Raw genomic sequence first — 20,536 nt, forward strand, 5'->3', positions numbered from 1 at the left:
CAGGCCACCTTTGTGTCTCACGTGGACTGTTGCTAAATCTCTAGCTGGACTCCATATTTCTGCCTTTTTCCCCACTACAGTTAGCCACACAGGAGCCATAGTGATCCTTTTAAATGGAGATCAGGTCATGTTACTCCAGTGCCTTCCCAGCTAAGTCAGAGAGGAAGCCTGAGCATGCAAAGCCTTTAGGCCCAACAAAATGTAGGCCCTTCTACCTTGCTATTTGCATTTCCTCTCCTTATTCTCTACCTCCTGTTTTTGCTACCTTGCTTTTCATTGAATAGACATCCCAAGCATGTTTCTACATCCAAGCTTTGAAAATTGTTCTCCCATCTTCCTGGAATGCTCCTTGTCCAGATTTCCCTGTGACTTATTTCCCCATCTCCTTCTATGTCTTTAAATGTCAGATTATGACAGGACTTCCCTGACCAACCCATGTGAAATAGAAATTACTTTTAACCCCCACCCTACTTTTGATCCTGTGTGTTCTATCCTCCTACAGAAGGACATTAAAAAACTTTATGATAAAACTTACATAAAAGTCACCATTTTAACCATTTTAAAGTATGCAACGGAGTGATTTTTGGTATACTCAGAACATTGTGCAACCACCACCATTATCTAATTCCAGAATATTTTCATCACTTTCAGAAAGAAATACTGTACCCATTATACAGTCACTACGTATTCTTCCCTGCTATCAGTCTCTGGAAACCACTAATCTGCTTTCTGTGTCTAAAGATTTGTCTGTTCTGGACAGTCATAAAATATGTGGCCTTGGTGTCTGGCTTCTTTGACTCAGCATAATGTTTTTAAGGTTCGCCATGGTACAGCATGCAGTAATACTTCAGTCATTTTTTATGCCTGAATAATACTCCATTCTGTGGGTATATGGCATTTTGTTTGTTTCCTCCTTAGTTGATGAACATTTAGATTGTTTCTACCTTTTGTTTATTTTGAATAGTGCCATTGTGCACATTCTTGTACACATTTTTGTGTGAACATATATTTTTTAGTTCTCTTGGGAATAAATCTAGAGATGCCATTACTGGGTCATATGGGGACTCTGTTTAACTTTTCAGAAACTACCAAACTTTTCCAAAGTCATTGTGCCATTTTACATTCGCAACCAGCAACATGAATTTTTCTTCTCCATGGTTGCCATCACTTACTATTGCCTTAATTTTTTTTTTTTTTTTTTTTTTTTTTTTTTGTTTATGGTCATCCTTGTCAATGTGAAGTGGTATCTCATCGTGGTTTTATTTGTACTTCCCAATAATCACTAATGATGTCTAACATCTTTTCTGTTGTATATCTTCTTTCTAGAGATGTCTATTCAAATCCTTTGCCCATTTTTAAATTGGGTTGTTTGCCTTTGTTGTTAGGTCATGAAGAGTTCGTTACATATTCAGGATACTTCCCTTTTCAGAGCTGTTATTGCACATATTTTCTCGTTCTGTTAGTTGTCTTTTCACTTTCTTGATAGTATCCCAGTGATGTGAAAAGTATTCAAATTTGAAGAAGTTCAGATTTGTCAAGTCTTTCTTCTTTTATTACCTGTACTTTTGCTGTCACAGTCAAGAAACCATTGCCAAACCTGACATCCTGAAAATTTACACCTAAGTTTTTTGGTTTTCTAAATTTTATACTCTTGACTCTTAATATTGGTCTGTATACATATTCTTATGCCGGTACCAAATTGTTTATTATAGCTCTTCAGTAAGTTTTGAAATTGGAAAGTGTGAGCCCTCCAACATTTTCTTCTTTTTCAAGATTGTTTTAGCTATGTAGGGTCCTCTATAATTCCATATGAATTTTAAGATCAGTTTGATCATTTCTACAGAAAAGGTAGTTGGAATTTTGATAGCAATTTTATTGGATCTGTATCAATATAGGAGTATTGCCATGTTAATAATATTAAGTCTCTCAGTTCTTGGACATGAGATATCTTTCCATTTAGTTAAGTGTTTAATTTCTCTCAAAAATACTTTGTACTTGTAAGTGTTTAAGTGTTGCACTTTCCTGGTTAAATTACTTTTGTGCATTTTATTCTTTTGGGATTGTCTTTTGAATAAAATTGTTTTCTTCATTTCATTTTAAGATTTTTCATTACCAGTATATAGAAATGCAACTTAATTGTTTGTCAATCTTGTATTCTGTTCTTTTTCTGTACTTGTTTATTAGCTATAATCGTTTTATTGTCAATTCTTTAGTGTTTTCTGTATACAAGATCCTGTTATCTTGAAAAGAGAGAGGTTTACTTCTTTTTTTCCAATTTGGATGACTTTTATTTGATTGTTTTCTTGCTTAATTATACTGGCTAGAACCTCCTGAACAACTTTCATAAAAGTGTCAATGAGTGGGCATTGTTTTCTTATTTGTCACCTTCAGGGGAAAGCATTTGTTCTTTCCCCATTGTGATGTGAGTTACAGGCTTTTCACGGATGCCCTTCCTCAGGTCAAAGAAGCTATTCCTTGTCATAGACTGCAAGTTCACTTGCTGGGTAGCATTGTGACTATGCGTGTGACATGTCTAATGCAATTTGACCAGCACATGGAAGGTGGTGAATATTTGCTATCTTTGACTGCCTGCCTTCAAGTTACTGATAAAAACACGGAATGTAGCAGAAACGTGGAAGAGCTGCTCAAGATTCATTCTGTTTCTTTTTCTTTTCTACAGGTGTATTGTTAATCTGATTTTCATGTCTTTCTAAAATGATCATGCTCTGGGTTTACGTAAAGGATGTTGAATACTAGCCATAAAAATATATATTTTAATATTGTAGGTCTTATCCTTTTATACCACATCGCATTAAAACCAACCCCTGTATTTGTTTGTTTGTGTTTGTTTGTTTATTATTTATTTTTGAGAAGGAGAGAGAGAGCGAGAAGGAGCAGGGGAGGAACAGACAGAGAGGGAGAGGGAGAATCCCAAGCAGGCTCCATGCTGTCAGCGCAGAAACCGATGCAGGGCTCAGACTCACAAACCATGAGATCATGACCTGAGCTGAAATCAAGAGTTGGTCGCTTAACTGACTAAGCCACCCAGGCATCCCGTAAACCAACCCCTTTTAGCAAAAGCATTCATAGACTCCACTATTAGCCTATGCATTTTAAACATTTTTCTTATAATGCAAAAGAATCTGGATCATCTCTTTGGCTTTCACATAAAACAACTAAAATGTCCAATTTTCATATGCTGAAGAAATGATAGACATTTTTTTATAAGTAAAGAATTTGTTTTGGCAGGGCTGTGGAATTGCTGAGTGCTTGAAGATTGTCTGCCAGGTTGGACGACTAGACAGAGGAAAGAGTGCAATCCTGTATGTAAAGTCCCTGCTATGGACTGAGACCTTTATGAATGTAAGTGGACAGGTGCAGCATTCAGCCAGCTTATCCATTTTCTCAAAGACATGAAAAAGGCCTCCCATCTAGGAAATCATTTCATTGTTATTTCCATACAGAAAGAAAACCAGAATCATTCATACTCTCTGAAGTCATCTGCTTCTTTTAATGTCATTGAGTTTCCTTATAAGAACCTTCCAATTGAGGATATCTTCAACTCCACATTAGTAAGTCACCGATTTGGGGAAATGCAATAAGCACACCCAGTCCAATGCCATAGATATTTTTTATTTTATTTTAAATATTGGCACCTTCACTGTTGTGGTGATTTAAAAGTTGGTTGATAGGTCTATAACCTAGTTAAATATTATTTTACTCCCTCACCCCAGAATATTAAAGGTCGACCTTTTACTTTAGCATCTTGTCCTGTGTAAGAGATTCTTAGCTTATACAAATCTCATGGGTGGAAATTTGGGGAATTTTTCCCCACAAAGTTAGAAAGTCGGAAATTAACTATAATAGGTGAAGGCTAAAGATTATAAAGATCTTTAATTTAAGGATGAAAAAATGGGACTAATATATCAAAGATGGATTTAACTATTTAAAAATCACTTTATCACTTCTGAAGTTAACCTGTTGTTGGGAATTTTATGTGTGTATGTGCATGCTATTGATACCAAATATGTAATCAATCACAAATTATCATATACAACAAAAGAAAATAATGTGAGTATCATTAAAATAAGATGTAGTAGGCATTTAGACATTTGTTGAATGATTCAGTGAATTATTTTTAAAACTCAAAACCTTTTTGCCCCCACCAGGTTACCACTAACGTCACGTGGGGCATTCAGCCCGCACCCATGCCCGTGCCTGTGTGGGTGATCATTTTAGCAGTGTTAGCAGGATTGCTGTTGCTGGCTGTTTTGGTGTTTGTAATGTACAGGGTAAGTAATGGACTTAGGAAGAGCAGGAGCGGGGAGAAGCAGAAGAAAAGGGCAAGGGAGAAGGGAAAGAAGGAAGAATAGAGAAGGAACTTTAATGATACATAAGGAGCACCGCATATCTTTTTTTTTTTTTTCAATATATGAAATTTATTGTCAAATTGGTTTCCATACAACACCCAGTGCTCATCCCAAAAGGTGCCCTCCTCAATACCCATCACCCACCCTCCCCCCCTTCCACCCCCCATCAACCCTCAGTTTGTTCTCAGTTTTTTAAGAGTCTCTTATGCTTTGGCTCTCTCCCACTCTAACCTCTCCCACTCTAACCTCTTTTTTTTTTTTTCCCTTCCCCTCCCCCATGGGTTTCTGTTAAGTTTCTCAGGATCCACATAAGAGTGAAACCATATGGTATCTGTCTTTCTCTGTATGGCTTATTTCACTTAGCATCACACTCTCCAGTTCCATCCACGTTGCTACAAAGGGCCATATTTCGTTCTTTCTCATTGCCATGTAGTACTCCATTGTGTATATAAACCACAATTTCTTTATCCATTCATCAGTTGATGGACATTTAGGCTCTTTCCATAATTTGGCTATTGTTGAGAGGAGCACCGCATATCTTAAGGAAGTTGTACGACGTGCCATTTAAGTTTTCTTGGTGATAATATAGTCACTCAGAATACTTGTAATATTCTTCACTGATGTGGCAGTAATGTTAGTTTTTCCTCAACTGACAGATGGGCTTTTTTAAACGTGTCCGGCCACCTCAGGAAGAGCAAGAAAGGGAACAGCTTCAACCTCATGAAAATGGTGAAGGAAACTCAGAAACTTAACTGTGATTTTTAAGTTATGCTACATCCTGACCCATGAGAATTACCACCTTCATCATAGGTTTCAGTTTCCTTCACAAGGAATAAAATTCCAAGACTGTACTGCTGATGGTGCCTGTTGGTATTAACCACAAAACAAGAGCAATATTTGTCAACCTTTTTCTAATAATTAAGTTCAGACATACATTTAATGCACATCCACTGACTTGTGTTTTTTAGGTATTTAATAAAATTTCAAGTGATAGTTCTTCTTCTGTGTACATAAGACAGGTAGTGCCTGAGTTACCACTTTATACAAAGTAGTACCTCCTACAATTACTATTTCTGATTTTGTATGTTGGGTTTTGTTTGTTGTTGTTTTTGTTGTTTCAAAGCAATCCATATTTGGACCTTCGGATCCACATCTTTTGTGCAGGAACTTAATGTTAATATACATTACACTACAGTTGAGTTTTTAAGCTTCTAACTTTATAACTGCATGAACTTGGATTTTAAAATATTAAACCTACATGATAAACTTTAATAAAAAAAAAAGCAGATCCATCAAAATTCTTTCCTGGAATAGCAAAAGTGTAGTATTTTAATATGACAGTTGGGTAGATGCTATTACATTTTTATTTTTGTTTTATTCCACAGTCTATTTCAGTACATTTGAATTTGTTGAAGTTTAGGTTCTATTTCAGATCCTTTAAGCCAATCTATACTAAAAAGTTTATAATCAAAAATGCCTCTTTTGTGTAATAGTTTAATTGTCCCTGATCTAATGATGCTTAAAGCCATATGCAGTTGGGAATCCTTTCCAAAGCACATGTGTTCCAGTGTATATGCCTGGATATTTACAATGCAACAACAAAAGAAAGCATTTAAATTATAAGATTCTGTTTGTAGTTCTCTGGTAGAGTTACTTATTAATGGTACGCTTTTAGAGCAAGAATTTTTAGTTGGGATTAATTTATTTTCTTCCTATATATGTATTTTTCCTTATATTTCCCAAACTGTTACTAAGAATAGGTTGAGATTAATGAGGGATTTTTACAGTTTGCAGGAACCTGCATCTAAACTCCCAACCCCGTGAGAAACGCTTGGAGTTGAAATTCTTAAAGTAGTTTACTAGTTCGCTTTTAGCAACAGCATGATTCTACTCCTGTGGATACTACCTTACGTAAGCAAGGTATCACGGGTAAAAGCAGTCTCCGCTATCGAAATGACTTCTAAAAGTTACTTTTATAAGCAATTCAAGTTATTGGGAGCCTTTTAAAACTTTTATAGTTTTATTAACCTAAATTACTTTTCTAGGAATTTTTATATAAAAGCTGCACAGGTGGCATGTTATAGTTTTATATGCCTCTAGGGTGATGATTTCTTCTAGAGGAATATGTGCTTTATTCACGGTTCCTCAAGGTCTGGGAATGACTCTTAATTTTACCTATTTTGTGCAATTACATCATGTTGTGCTTTAGAAAATGTGAGTTTAATAAGTTTTTAACTGCTGTCTTCATTAGGCAACGATAAATATTTCCCTTAAATAATTGAATATTTTTCTATGCTTTAAATATAATTGAGGTTTACTTTGCCCTATCTTGTGTTCAATTCCCTACACAAGTGGCTAAGCCAGAATATATTCATAAAACAGAGGTACGTGAGTTATATATGTTAGAACATGACAAGACCCTGTATTTAGCTTTAATGAATTTCAAAATTAATAGGTTTTGTAGTATAGATTTCATTAGTAGCTTAAAAGGTCATAGTCATATTCAGTAAGTATTTTTATTGCCAGTAAGTCTAAAGTTTTTTAAGAAAAAAAATATTTTTATCCTAGGGTCTGCCACCAGTCACTAAGTTGGTCTGTGACAACTTTCACTTTACCTGTTTTCCCACCTTATAATAGTCATCCCTGAAAGTATATGTTGGATAGAAATTCACTCTAAAAAAAAAAAAATGTTACTGTTTACTTTTGCACATTCTGTTCCTTTTATGGTCTCTTTCTCAAGGTATAATCTTGTATGGGAGTTTGAAGGATGTTGTTGGAAGTATGATGTTTTAAATTCCCTTTATGAATTGTAGTTTTAAGCAATAGTATTTTAAAAAATGAAAATGTATATCTTTACAAACACATGGTAGAAGTATAATCGGGAAGCTTACTCTTCGAGGAAAATGTTTGGGAAAATGTTGGGATTCTTTTTACCCTAAAGCAGCATGTGAATTGTCAAACAATAGTTCTATGAAAGCCGTTTTAATTTGCAAACATTTTAAATACTGCTATGTTTGTGATTTCCATCTTGAGTGTAAACTTTTTATAATCTGATCAGTTTTTAAAAACATGAGTGAGGTAGAGGATATTTAAAGCATTTCATATTGGTGAGAAATATTGATACTGTTGTTAATTTCTTATTTAGGCATTTATTTTAGAACTGATACTTTGAGAAACATTTGCGTGGGGGACATTCTTTTCCTTTTTTCTTTTCCCCTTTCCTTTTTTCCCCTTTCCCTTTTTCTTGTGCTGAATTATTATGGTAATAATTCTGATACATTTCTTAATAATTCTGAAGTGTAAAACAATTAAAACATTAGTGCCACAATTTTACCTGTGTTATGAAACTACTACTTCATAGTAAATTCTCATCAATACTTCATATAAAGAGAAAATTAAAGTGTTAGGGAAAGAGACTATACTTACTATAATGGCTTCCTTAAGAGGACTGTGGACGATTTTTGATGGTTAATGATGACCCTAAGAGAGATGTAAGTGGCAGAAGTACAGTATGTAATTCCTCAGCTGCTTTTTATAAAGCAAACGACCTGTAAGTTGATAGAGATTTCTGTGTTGCAGAGTGTAACACCAAGCTTGGAGAAGAATAAGTCATTCTTGGAATACATGTGTAGGACCATTGCCGATCTTAATGCCACTTTGTAAGTGCTCTTAGGTAGTGTGTATATGGGGTAGTTTGGTAAATTAAAAAATGTAAAATTCAGAAATCGAATAAAGGATCAAAAATGGCCAATGAAATAACTTAACGCTCTGGTTTTTGGAGAGTATCCCTTTTAACTTGTTGGTAGGCTAGGTTGAACAGCGAACCTATGGACATGTAGCATGCGTATATGCGTATATTTCATTGTAATTTCTGATAGATAATGAACTTCTTGGGAGAGGTACCAAGTCCTGGATTTTTGAATTATTGATCTCAAGTGCAATATAACAATGTAACCAAACCTAGATAATTTCAGAGTCGTTGTTAATTTAGTAAACCTAATCTAAATAGAGACTCAGTAATTTTTTGATTAGTAGGAAGGAGTGATTCTGCTATGGATATACAAATGAAGTTATTTACCCCTAAAAGGTACATTCTACATTTTATTTCAAGCTGGGCATGAGCTATTCCCTACTGGTTTTGAAATTCTTTGAAATATCTCAAAGTAACTTGGAAGCTATGTATATCAAATTAACTTGCTATCTAATAACATAGAATGTAATTTTCTTTGTTAAGCTTCTCTTATGATCACCCACATTGGGTGAGACATAAAATGAGCGTCTTCTAAAATTTGTCATTTGCTGACTTGATTTGAGTTAGTGAAAACTGGTACAGTGTTCTGCTTAGTTTCCAATGTGTAACTTGTGTCTGTTCAATAAACTTGAGCATATGGTGCCACTTTTGTGTATGGACTTTATATTTTCCTTCTGTGATGTTTTGTTTTTTAATCACATAAGCCAGTAATAATGCACTGAAAAGATGACGTCAAAGAGGTACATCTCTAAAAGTCTGAATTCTTAAGAGTGCTATTTATTTGAAGAAAAGTAACACAGAAGAGCAAAAGGAACTGAATGTTAAAAGACACCTATTACAGATCACAGAATCATAGACATTGAACATTTAAAATGGGTTTCAAATTCCAATAATGGCAGGGTGGCTTTTATCAGATAATAATGGTAAACGATGAACAAAGGAAAAAGGAAAAAAAAAAACTTTTTGAAAACACTGAAGTTACCAAATGCTGGCAGAAAGTGAAGGGGATTTGACTCTTAAAGTGGGGAACCACCTTTTTCCTGGAAGTTACTTTCTGTTGTGTGGGTAGAATGCAAGCAGAAAAGGGCCCTCTCATTTCCTGCAATTATGGTATTGCCATCATGGCTAAAAGGTGCAGGGGGAAATCCAGGAAAAGAAAGAGCCATGCTTCAAATCCTTTTCCGACCCTGACTCTGACCCTCCTCTAGTGAAACTCCAAGGAGCCCAAAAGGAAACAGCAAACAAAAGGTTGAAAGAGCTGCACAGTTATTTTAGCTCTGTCTGCTGTAGGAGAAACAAGATTGGAGTTCATGTCTTACCCAGTGACAGGAGCTTTGAAACACCCATTCTTTCCATTGAAAACTCCTATGCCTTAGGAATAAATACTACATCCCAAGATTGATTAATTGGCCCTAGGAGGAAGAGCAAAGCCAATGGCTGACCCTAACAAAGCATAAAAATCAAGCTTCCACAAATTTGAGGTGACTCACTTGTGAGTTATTTGCTCATTTAGGCAGTTTCTTTGAGAGGAAGATAACCTATAAAGACTGCCATGTCTTATCTGCAATGTCACATGTGTGTGTAAATGAGAAGAAAGGAAAATGTACCCATGGTTTGAAGGAAAAAAAATGGGTCAGTAGAAAAAGACCCACAAACAGTTTAGCAGACATGACTAAATAACTATAAAAAAATACGTTAAAGACTCTAGAAAAATGTAAAAGTTTATGGGCATTTCAAAATAGATTTGGAAATTAACGAGAGATTCAAGTGGAAATCTTAGGACTAAAAAATGCAATATCTGAAATCAGAATTTCAGGGGGATTTTTTAATCAGGGGGATTAAAAGTGGACAAAAGAGAAGAAAGACTCCTTGAATTTGGAGATGAATAGGATTCATCTAAACTGAAGCACTGCAGGTGGACAGTGGGTGGGAGGAGGGATTACAAAATAAATAGCCTTCCTGACCCGTGAGTCAATCTAGGCATAAAAGAAAAGGAGTCAGGAGAGCAAATGGGGTAGACTAACTTGAAACCAAAAAGTTGCCAAATTTGATGAAACGTAGCAACCTACAGTCTGGAAGCTCAATGAACCCCAAATAGTACAATCACAAAAAAACCACTATGTGCATCATGGTCAAACAGCTAAACATCACAAGTTGGAGTGGGTTTACCTCACCCTTTCGTACTGTTAACGATGCCCAGAGTTGATTTCATGTCCAAATTTTTACTGGCAAGATTGGGGCTACAGTTTATATATTCAAACTCCTAGTTTCCTATGCTTTCTGCTGTGCCACAATGCCTAGATTACTAGTCACCATTTATAAATAGATTTGTTACTATTTAGTGAATAGGCTGAGATGCCTGCATACTAGTTGGTGCAACACCAATACTTTTCCAAGTAATATTTTTATTCACTTTCTCAACTGTTCTGAATTGCCTAGAGAGTTATATGGTTAGATTTCCTTTTGCACCCTGCTTCACTTCCCTTATCAGCCCTATTTCCTGAAAAGTAACAAACATATATTGGTGTTGTTTTAATAAAAGGAGCATTTAGATTTTGGAATTGAGCTTTACTCAGTAATTTACCTTCATGTTACTAAAAAAAAAAACAAAAAACAAAAACCCTAATTTCTTTCAAAGTTCTTCTGTTCCAGTTCTCAGAAATTAGGGTATCAAAATGGGATCTTTAGGGATTACTTTTTAGCCAATTTTGTAGTTAGAATATTAATTAGTTACTACAAAGTTATTCATAAAAAGTACTAAATGCTGTATATAATTATTAGTACTTAATTTGGAGAATTATGGTCTCCACCTGGGTAATAGAAATTATTCTTGATCTTGTGTAGGATACGTGTTAAATTTCCCATGAGAGATAAAAAGTTGATGGTTTATAAATTTTCTCATCTTTGAACAGTGCAGTTAAAGTTGTTTTTGAGATTAAAAGTGACACAAACACCTTCAAAATTCAGAGATATTATCACCTAATTAGAAGACAAGTAAATGAGTTTGAACTTCTCAGTGTACTTTAGTGAGGGAACGAAAGGGAAGAGTTTATTAAAGAATATGCAAATTTCCTACTTTGTAGTAATACCAATTTTGGCTTTGACTTTTTGATTTTGACTTTACCCCTGAACCAAAGCCAAGCATTTCACCACCAAGTGGTGTTAAATTACTAGCAAAAAATGAACCTCTTTTCTCAATCATCTCACAGGTACTCAGTGACTCCTAGTAACAGACATGACATAGCAGTAACTAATTTCACCTTATTCCCATTGGACAGTCCTAGTCTCTCGAGAGAACCGTAAAGCAGCTGCATGCAGTATAGCAGTGGTTCAATAACAGACCTGTGAATCTGGTTTGCACACCATGGGAGAGATGGTCTCTTCTTCTCACCTCTAATTTTCCAAATCCAGTTCTTCACCCTACCCACTCCGTATCCTCTCATAGGTCTATGCAATCTTGGTCATTGGATGAACATCAATCCTTTATCATGCCCTAGACAATAAATTAGCTTTAAATTACTGTGAAGCCCTTCTGCCATGAAGGGCAATATATACACAGCATCCAGGGATTAGGCCACGGACATCTTTCGTGGGTGGTGGGAAGGAGTGCTGCATTATGTCTACAAGAGTCCACCTCTGGCCCTCAAAGATTTACTTCAGTCTCACATGCAAAATACATTAAACCCATCTCAAAGTCACCCAAAGCCAAACTGGCACAGCAGCAACTCAAAGTCCCCAATCCCTCCTTAATCTCATTAGCCTGAATGTCCGGAATCTTGTCATCTAAATCATCTAAATTAGGTATGAATGAGGCTTGAGTTATGGTCCATCCTGGGATACAATTTCTCCCTATGTGTGGGCCTGTGAAACTAAGGAAATAAAGTTATCTGTTCCCAACATATCATGGTGGAACAAGCATCTAACAGAGATATTTTGGTTCAAAAAAGAAAAAAAACTAGAAGGAAAAACAAGAAGTCACTGGTCCCAAGCAACTTAAAAATCCAGCTGGGAAACTCCATTTGGTTTCAAAGTCTGTGAATAGTTCTCTGTGGCTCATGGCCCCGACACCCTGAGTGGTCCTTACCGTCCCCTGCCCCACCCTCCAACCACCACCATGAAATGTAGCACGTTTGCAGCTGAGTACTGTATTGTTAACAGCCTATTTCTGCTGGGAACACTTTGTGGGCCCCATGTTTTTTCACTCTGAACTTCAGCCCTTTTAGACAAATCTGGCAGTGTTTCTGCTGATATAAAATTTTCAAGAACCTTGTGGATCTCCTGTGTACATCAAGAAGACTCACTCCATCATACCAGATGCTACTCTACATATCTTCGCTGGATGATCCTATCTCTATTTTTGGCTACTTTTGAGATGTTTGAGGGGATCAATGAGTCACCTGCTTAATCTCTTCAAAGAAAACTTTCTGAGATACTAGCAGAAGTTTGCACAATCTCTTTGTTCTCCTTACTGCAAACTCTTTTCACAGTGAATCTCTTAATTTTTGCATCTTTTGCAATCTAGATATGTTGACAATTTTCCAAACCATAAAGTCCTAGTTTCCTGGGTTCTCTTTTTTAAAAATGTATACCTATTTAATGGAATTTATATAATTAAGGTCAAGTTTGGAGCGCTTTCACATAGATGGCCTGGTAATGCTCTTCAACAGGTTTGCCCCTAAAACAATGCAGGCTTTTGAAAATCTGGACCCGGTCTTTTAACAAACTCCATATCTTAAGACTTTGGTCTATATTTATCTGGCTCCATCACTTCCTACCACACATTGGGCCATCCCAGCTAGAATGGCTAATGAATTCTCTTCTACCTAGCCACCAGACTTGGGAAAACTTTGTTGGGTGGAGAGTGTTACCTGAAATGCCGTAGATGAAATTGCCTACTCTTTGACCTACAGCAGGTAATCTACATATTCTGACTATAATCTCAGTGACTTACATGCCTGTTACCTAAAAAGACCTCTAAAACTGGGATTTAGTAACTGAATCATATGATCCGCTTTGGTTAATAATCCCAAACTGTCCTTATCTCCAGGAGTGTGGATAGACCTATTGAGTAAATGATTTTTGTTGAAAGAAATACAAATGTTAACCTTGTTCAGCCCTCTTCAACAGTTGGTCCCTTGGTTTTAAAACTCAAATGAAATGGTTCACCATCAAATGAAGACAGCAGTATTGCAGGAATATTCATAATGTAAGGAAATAGTCGATTACTATATCTTAAAAATCATATTTCCAAAAGTAAAATTTCTTGCAATAATTTGTTTAAAAGGAATTCTGTCTTTTTTAACTAAAAATTTTTAAAAGTTTATTTATTTATGTTGAGAGAGAGAGAGAGATCACATGCATAAGTGAGCAAGAGAGGAGCAGAGAGAGAAACAGAGAGAATCTCAAGCAGGCTCCGTGCTGTTAGCATAGAGCCAGATGTAGGTCTCAAACTAATGAACCGTGAGATCATGACCTGAGCTGAAACCAAGAGTCGGACACTTGACTGAGCCACCCAGGTACCCAAGGATTCTTTCTGAATCAAAGAATTGATCCCATTTATAATTGCACCAAAAACCATAAGATACCTAGGAATAAACCTAACCAAAGAAGTAAAAGATCTGTACTCTGAAAATGGTAGAACACTTATGAAGGAGATTGAAGATGACACAAAGAAAAGGAAAGACATTCTATGCTCACGGATTGGAAGAACAAATATTGTTAAAATGTCTATACCACCCAAAGCAACCTACACATTTAATGCAATCCCTATCAAAATATCACCAGCATTCTTCACAGAGCTAGGACAAACAATTCTAAAATTTGTATGGAACCAGAAAAGACCCTGAATAGCCAAAGCAATCTTGAGAAAGAACAGCAAACGTGTAGTCATCCGGACTTCAAACTATTTTAAAAGTCTATAGTCATTGAGACGGTTTGGTACTGACACAAAAACAGTCACATAGAATAATGGAACAGAATGGAAGACCCAGAAATGAATCCACATCTACAACTAATCTTTGACAAAGCAGGAAAGAATATCCAATGGAAAAAAGTCTCTTCAATAAATGGTGTTGGGAAAACTGGATGGCGACATGCAGAGAAATGAAACTGAACCACTTTTTTACAACATACACAAAAATAAACTTAAAATGGAGGAATGACTGAAATGTGAGACAGGAAACCATCAAAATTCCTAGAGGAGAACACAGAAACAACTTATTCGACCTTGGCTGTAGCAACTTCTTACTAGACACGTCTAGTAAACACAAGCAAACATGAACTATTGGGACTTCATCAAAATAAAAAGCTTCTGCACAGCAAAGGAAACAATCAACAAAACTAAAAAACACCTTAGGGAACAGGAGAAGATATTTGTAAATGACATATCAGATAAGGGGTTAGTATCCAGAATTTATAAAGAACTTCTTAAACTCAACACCAAAAAAAATAATCCAGTTAAGAAGAAATGGACAGAAGACATAAACAGACATTTCTCCAAAGAAAACATACAAAAGGCCAACAGACATATGAAAAAATGCTCAACTTCACTCAATATCAGGGAAATACAAAGCAAAACCACAATGAGATACCATTTCACACCCATCAGAATGACTAAAATTAACAACTCAGGAAACAACAGATGTTGGTGAGGATGAGAAGGAAGGGGAACACTCTTAACAATGTTGATAGAAATGCAAACTGGTACAGTCACTCTGGAAAAACAATATGGAGGTTCCTCAGAAAGTTGAAACTAGAACTACCCTATGATCCAGCAATTGTACTAGTAGGCATTTATCTAAAGGATACAAAAATACTGATTTGAAGGGGCATATACACCCTAACATATATAGCCACACTATTAACAACAGCCAAATTATGGAAAGAGCCCAAATGTTCATCGACTGATGAATGGATAAAGAAGTGATATATATATATATATATATATATATATATATTACTCAGCCATCAAAACAATGAAATCTTGCCTTTTACAGTGATGTGGATGGAACTAGAGTGCATTATGCTAAATGAAATAAGCCAGAGAAAGACAAATACCATATGATTTCACTCCTATGTGGAATTTAAGAAACACAAGAGATGAACATAGGGGAAGGGAAGGAAAATTAAAATAAGATAAAAACAGAGAGGAAGGCAAGCCATGAGAGACTCATAACTACAGAGAACAAACTGAGGGTTGGCTGGAGAGGAGGTGGATGGGGGGATGGGCTAAAATGGGTGATGGGCATTAAGAAGGGCACTTGTTGGGAAGAGCACTGGGTGTTATATATAAGTGATGAATCACTAAATTCTGCTCCTGAAACCAGTACTACACTATATGTTAACTAACTTGAATTTAAATAAAATCTTGGAAGAAAAAAAAATAAAATAAATAAGCAAAATATTCTGTCTTCTCCCTCACATAATTCATTCTGGCTATTCCTTTGTCTTGGCTGTGTCATGGGTGGGGGGGGGGGGTCTCTGAAGACACTATGTACAGAGGTTGCCAGTGACAGTTCATTAGTGCATCATACAGCTCCTTCCTCTGCTCCATGAACTCCTTGTTGGCCTTAGTCACATCCAGCTATGGCGAGGGATCATTCAGTGCACTATCTCCAACTTCTTCATAGGTCTGTGTGGTGCTCTGGGTGTAGCCATATTGGGAGTAACTATAGCTGTTGTTGCCTGTGTTCTCTGGTCATAGCTCCACTAGGCATGGTAATTCTGGTACTGCTAGTAACACTGGCTACAGCTATGAAGACACATCTGATTATATTCCACTGGCTTCATATGGCTCACTTTAGCCATTGCCATGCTCAAAAGCACTGGTTTAGACCCCAGTCTCACTGCTTCCTGGCATTCTATCAGGGTTTGCTTCTGTTCCTGTTCATCTGTGAATTCCATAAAACCAAAACCCTTAGTCACACCTGCCTGCCTGGTCCAAAACCACCTTGCCTCCTCAACAGGAGGGGCAGATGTTGACAGTCAACCATATACATACAACTTGCCAAAATCAACATCTGGAGTCAGCCCTCTGCCCTCAAAAAAGGGAGTACTCAGGGCTATTATCTGGTTATTTCCCATAAGTGGCATAGTTTAGTTTAAAACGTTTTGCAAGTGTGGCTCCTGGAGAAGTATCCCATTAAGTTTATGCAAACCCTTCTTAGCTGTGGCCAAATCTGTGCTTTTTACAGAGAAGTAGCCAGCTGGGATACCAGCGAGGGCCATCTACTTTGTTCTTATTTTTCAAGATTGTTTTGGCTATATGCGGTCCCATGCAATTTCATATGAATTTTAGAATCAGTGTGTCAATTTCTACAAAGAAGTCATCTGTGCTGACATTTCAGAGCCTGGAGCCTGCTTCAGATTCTGTGTCTCCCTCTCTGCCCTTCTCTCTCTCTCTCTCTCAAAAATAAATAAACATTCAAAAATATATTTTTTTAATTATGGTGTAATTAACATTTAACATTATATTAGTTTCAGGTGTAAAATATAATGATTGGATATTTGTATATATTGCAAAATGATCATCACGCTAAGTCTAGTTAACTTCTGTCACCATACACAGCTACTATATATATATATGTATATATATATATATAATTTACATAAATATTATATATTTTACTTACATAAATATATATATTTTACTTAAATAATATATATATTTTAAGGACTTTTAAGGTCTCTTCAGCAACTTTTAATTATACAATACAGCATTTCATATTAGTTACCATGTTGCACATTGTATCTTATTTATTTTATAACTGGAGGTTTATAACTTTTGACCTCCTTTGCCTATTTCTCCCACCCTTCACTCCCTGCCTCTGGCAAACCACCGATCCATTCTCTGTATCTGAGCTTGGTTTGTTATTATTGTTGTTGTTTAATTTCACATATAAACGAGATCATAGGTATTTTTTTTTCTCTGTGTGACTTATTTCATTTAGCATAGTGCCCTCAATTCCATCCATGTTGTCACTAATGGCAAGATTTCATTCTTTTTTGCGGCTAAATAATATTCCAGTGTGTGTGTGTGTGTGTGTGTGTGTCTGTCTGTCTGTCTGTCTGTGTAACACATTTTCTTTGTCCATTCATCCACTGAAGGACACTTATGTTGTTTTTATATCTTAGCTATTTAAAAAATCGCTTCAAAGAACATGAGAGTACAGATATCTTTTTAAATTAGTTTATTCATTTTCTTTGGATAAATATCCAGAAGAAGAATTGATAAATTGTATGGAATTTATATTTTTTATTATTTGAAGAACCTCCATACTGTTTTCCTTGCTGGAGAGTTACATTCCCACCACAGGACTCAAGGGTTCCCTTTTCTCCACATCTTCATCGACATTTGTTATTTCTTGTTTTTGGATTCTGGTCATTGTAACAGGTGTGAGTGAGGTGGTATCTCATTGTGGTTTTGATTTGCATTTCCCTGATGATGAGTGATGTTGAGCATCTTTTCATGTGTCTGTTGACCATTGGCATGTCGTCTTTGGAAAAATGTCTATTTCAGGTCCTCTGCCCAATTTTTTAAAAAAGTTTATTTAGGGGCGCCTGGGTGGCGCAGTCGGTTAAGCGTCCGACTTCAGCCAGGTCATGATCTCGCGGTCCCTGAGTTCGAGCCCCGCGTCGGGCTCTGGGCTGATGGCTCAGAGCCTGGAGCCTGTTTCCGATTCTGTGTCTCCCTCTCTCTCTGCCTCTCACCCGTTCATGCTCTGTCTCTCTCTGTCCCAAAAATAAATAAATGTTGAAAAAAAATTAAAAAAAAAAGTTTATTTAAAAAATAAGCTTAGCTATTTAGAGAGAGAGAAAGGGAGCATGAACAGAGAGGGGCAGAGAGAGAGAGGGGCAGAGAGAGAGGGGGAGAGAGAATCCCAAATAGGTTCCATGCTCTCAGCACGGAGCCAGACTTGGGGCTCAATCTCATGAACTATGAGGTCATGACCTTAGTCAAAACCAAAAGTCGAATGGTTAACTGACTGAACCAATCAGATGCCCACCAAAGTCCTTTGACCAGTTTTTAATCGGATTGCCCAGTTGTGTGAGTCCTTTATATATTTTGGATATTAACCTCTTGTCAGATATATTATTTACAAATATTTTCTCCCATTCCATGGATTGCCTTTTCATTTTTTTTGAAAAAAAATTTTTTTAATGTTTATTTATTTTTGAGAGAAGGAGACAGAGCACAAGCAGGGGAGGGGCAGAGAGAGAGACAGAGAGGGAGACAGAGAATCTGAAGCAGGCTCCAAGCTCCAGGCTCTGAGCTGTCAACCCAGAGCCCCACGCGGGGCTGGAACCCACAAACCACTGACATCGTGACCTGAGCTGAAGTCGGACACTTAACTGACTGAGCCACCCAGATGCCCTGGCTTGCTGATGGTTTCCTTTGCTGATGGTTTCCTTTGTTATGCTGATGTTCTTTAATTTGATGTAGTTGCACTTCTTTGTTTTTGCTTTTGTCGCCTTTGCTTTTAGAGTCTGATCTAAGAACTCACTGTCTTTAAGAGTCTATTATGGGAAATTAATAATTAGGCAAATGTACAAAAGTAAAAAATTCTAGAGAAAAATAAATAAATATAAGAACTCACTGTCAAGGTGGATGTCAAGGAGTTTATTGCTTATGTTTTCTTCTAAAAGTTTATAGCTTAAATCTTCCACTCATGTTTTTAATCCATTTTTTTTTTTTAGATTTTATTTTTAAGGAATCTCTACACCCAATGTGGGGCTTGAACTCACAACCCCGAGGTCAGGAGTTGTATGCTTCGCCTACTGAGCCAGCCAGCTGCTCCTCAGGCCTTTAATCCATTTTGAGTTATTTTTTTGTATTTGGTGTAAAATAGTAGTTGTTTCATTCCTTTTGCATGTGGCTGTTCAGTTCTCCCAGCACCGTTTATTGAAGAGACTGTCATTTCCCCATTGTATATTTTTGCCTCTTTGTCATAAATAGTTTTTGCTTGGGTTTATTCCTGGGCTCTCTATTCTACTTGCCGATTTTAAAATTGGTTTATTTGTTTTCTTGCGATTGAGTTGCTTAAATTCCTTATAAGATGTATGGTTGGTAAATATGTTCTCCCATTCCATAGGTTGTCTCTGTTGGTTGTTTCCTTTGTTGTGCAGAAGCTTTTACGAATGATGTAGTCTCACTCTTTTCTGCTCCTAATGATGGTGCTTCTGGAGTCATGTGCAAAATCATTGACAAGATTAATATCAAGAAGTGTTCCCCTTTGTTTTCTTCAAGTAGTTGTATAGTTTCAGGTATTACAGTTAAGTCTTTAGCCTATTTTGAGTTGATTTTTATTTATTGAATGAGATAAGGGTGTGATTTCATTCTTTTATATGTGGATAACTAATTTCCCCAATACCATTTTTTGAAGAAACTGTCCTTCTCCATTGCTGTGTTCTTGGCAATTTGTCAAAGATTAGTTGACCATAAATGTCTAGAGTTATATCTGGGCTCTTTATTCTGTTCCATTCATCCATATGTCTCTTTTTACACCAGTTCTGTGCTGTTCTGACTACTATAGCTTCATAGCACATTTTGAAATCAGGCAATGTAATGTCTCCAGCTTTTTTTTTTTCTCCCCCTCAGGATTGTTTTGGCTAATTCACATTCTTTTGTGGTTCCATATGAATTATAGGATTATTTTTTCTATTTCTTTTTCTAAATTTTACTTGCTTATTCATTTTTATTTTTAATTTAAATCCAAGTTAGTTAACATAGAGTGTAATAATAATTTCAGGAATAGAATTTAGTGATTCATCACTTACATATAACAGTCAGTGCTCAGCCCAACAAGTGTCTTCCTTCATGCCCCTCACCCCTTTGGCCCTTCCCTCCACCCAACATCCTGCCAGCAACCCTCAGTTTGTTCTCCGTGTTTAAGAGTATCTTATGGTTTGTCTCCCTCTCTATTTTTATATTATTTTTGTTTCCCTTCCCTTATGTTCATCTGTTTTGTATTTTAAGTTCCTCATATGAGTGAAATCATATGACATTTGTCTTTCTCTGACTTATTTTGCTTAGCATAATACACTCAAGTTCTATTCACGTTGTTGCAAATGGCAAGATTTCATTTTTTTTGATTGCCGAGTAATACTCCATTGTGTGTGTGTGTGTGTATATATATATATACACACATATATATATGTATATATATGTGTGTATATATATATATGTATATATATGTATATTTATATGTATATATATGTGTGTATATATATATGTATATATATATGTATATATATGTGTGTATATATATATATATATATACACACCACATTTTCTTTATCCATTCACCCATTGATGGATATTTGGGCTCTTTCCATACTTTGGTTATTGTCAATAGTGCTGCTATAAACATTGAGGCAATGTGCCCCTCCAAAACAGCACACCTGTAGCCTTTGTATA

General features: G+C 36.2%; 1 protein-coding gene and 1 pseudogene across 1 annotated transcript in view; one reads left to right on the top strand and one right to left on the bottom strand.

Moving 5' to 3' along the window:
- ITGAV (integrin subunit alpha V) overlaps nt 1–8,766 on the top strand; it is a 92,526-nt gene extending 83,760 nt beyond the window's left edge. The window contains exons 27-30 of the mRNA XM_043577244.1: nt 3,250–3,363; nt 3,465–3,572; nt 4,170–4,292; nt 5,027–8,766. Coding sequence (XP_043433179.1) covers nt 3,250–3,363; nt 3,465–3,572; nt 4,170–4,292; nt 5,027–5,122 — 441 coding nt within the window. The 3' untranslated portion in view covers nt 5,123–8,766. The remainder of the gene's footprint in view (nt 1–3,249; nt 3,364–3,464; nt 3,573–4,169; nt 4,293–5,026) is intronic.
- Nucleotides 8,767–15,577: 6,811 nt separating this feature from the next.
- Nucleotides 15,578–16,347, bottom strand: LOC122479503 (annotated as a pseudogene).
- Between the last annotated feature and the right edge of the window lie 4,189 nt (nt 16,348–20,536).

The sequence above is a fragment of the Prionailurus bengalensis genome, chromosome C1 (assembly GCF_016509475.1).
Source record: "Prionailurus bengalensis isolate Pbe53 chromosome C1, Fcat_Pben_1.1_paternal_pri, whole genome shotgun sequence".
Classification (NCBI taxonomy): Eukaryota; Metazoa; Chordata; class Mammalia; order Carnivora; family Felidae; genus Prionailurus; species Prionailurus bengalensis.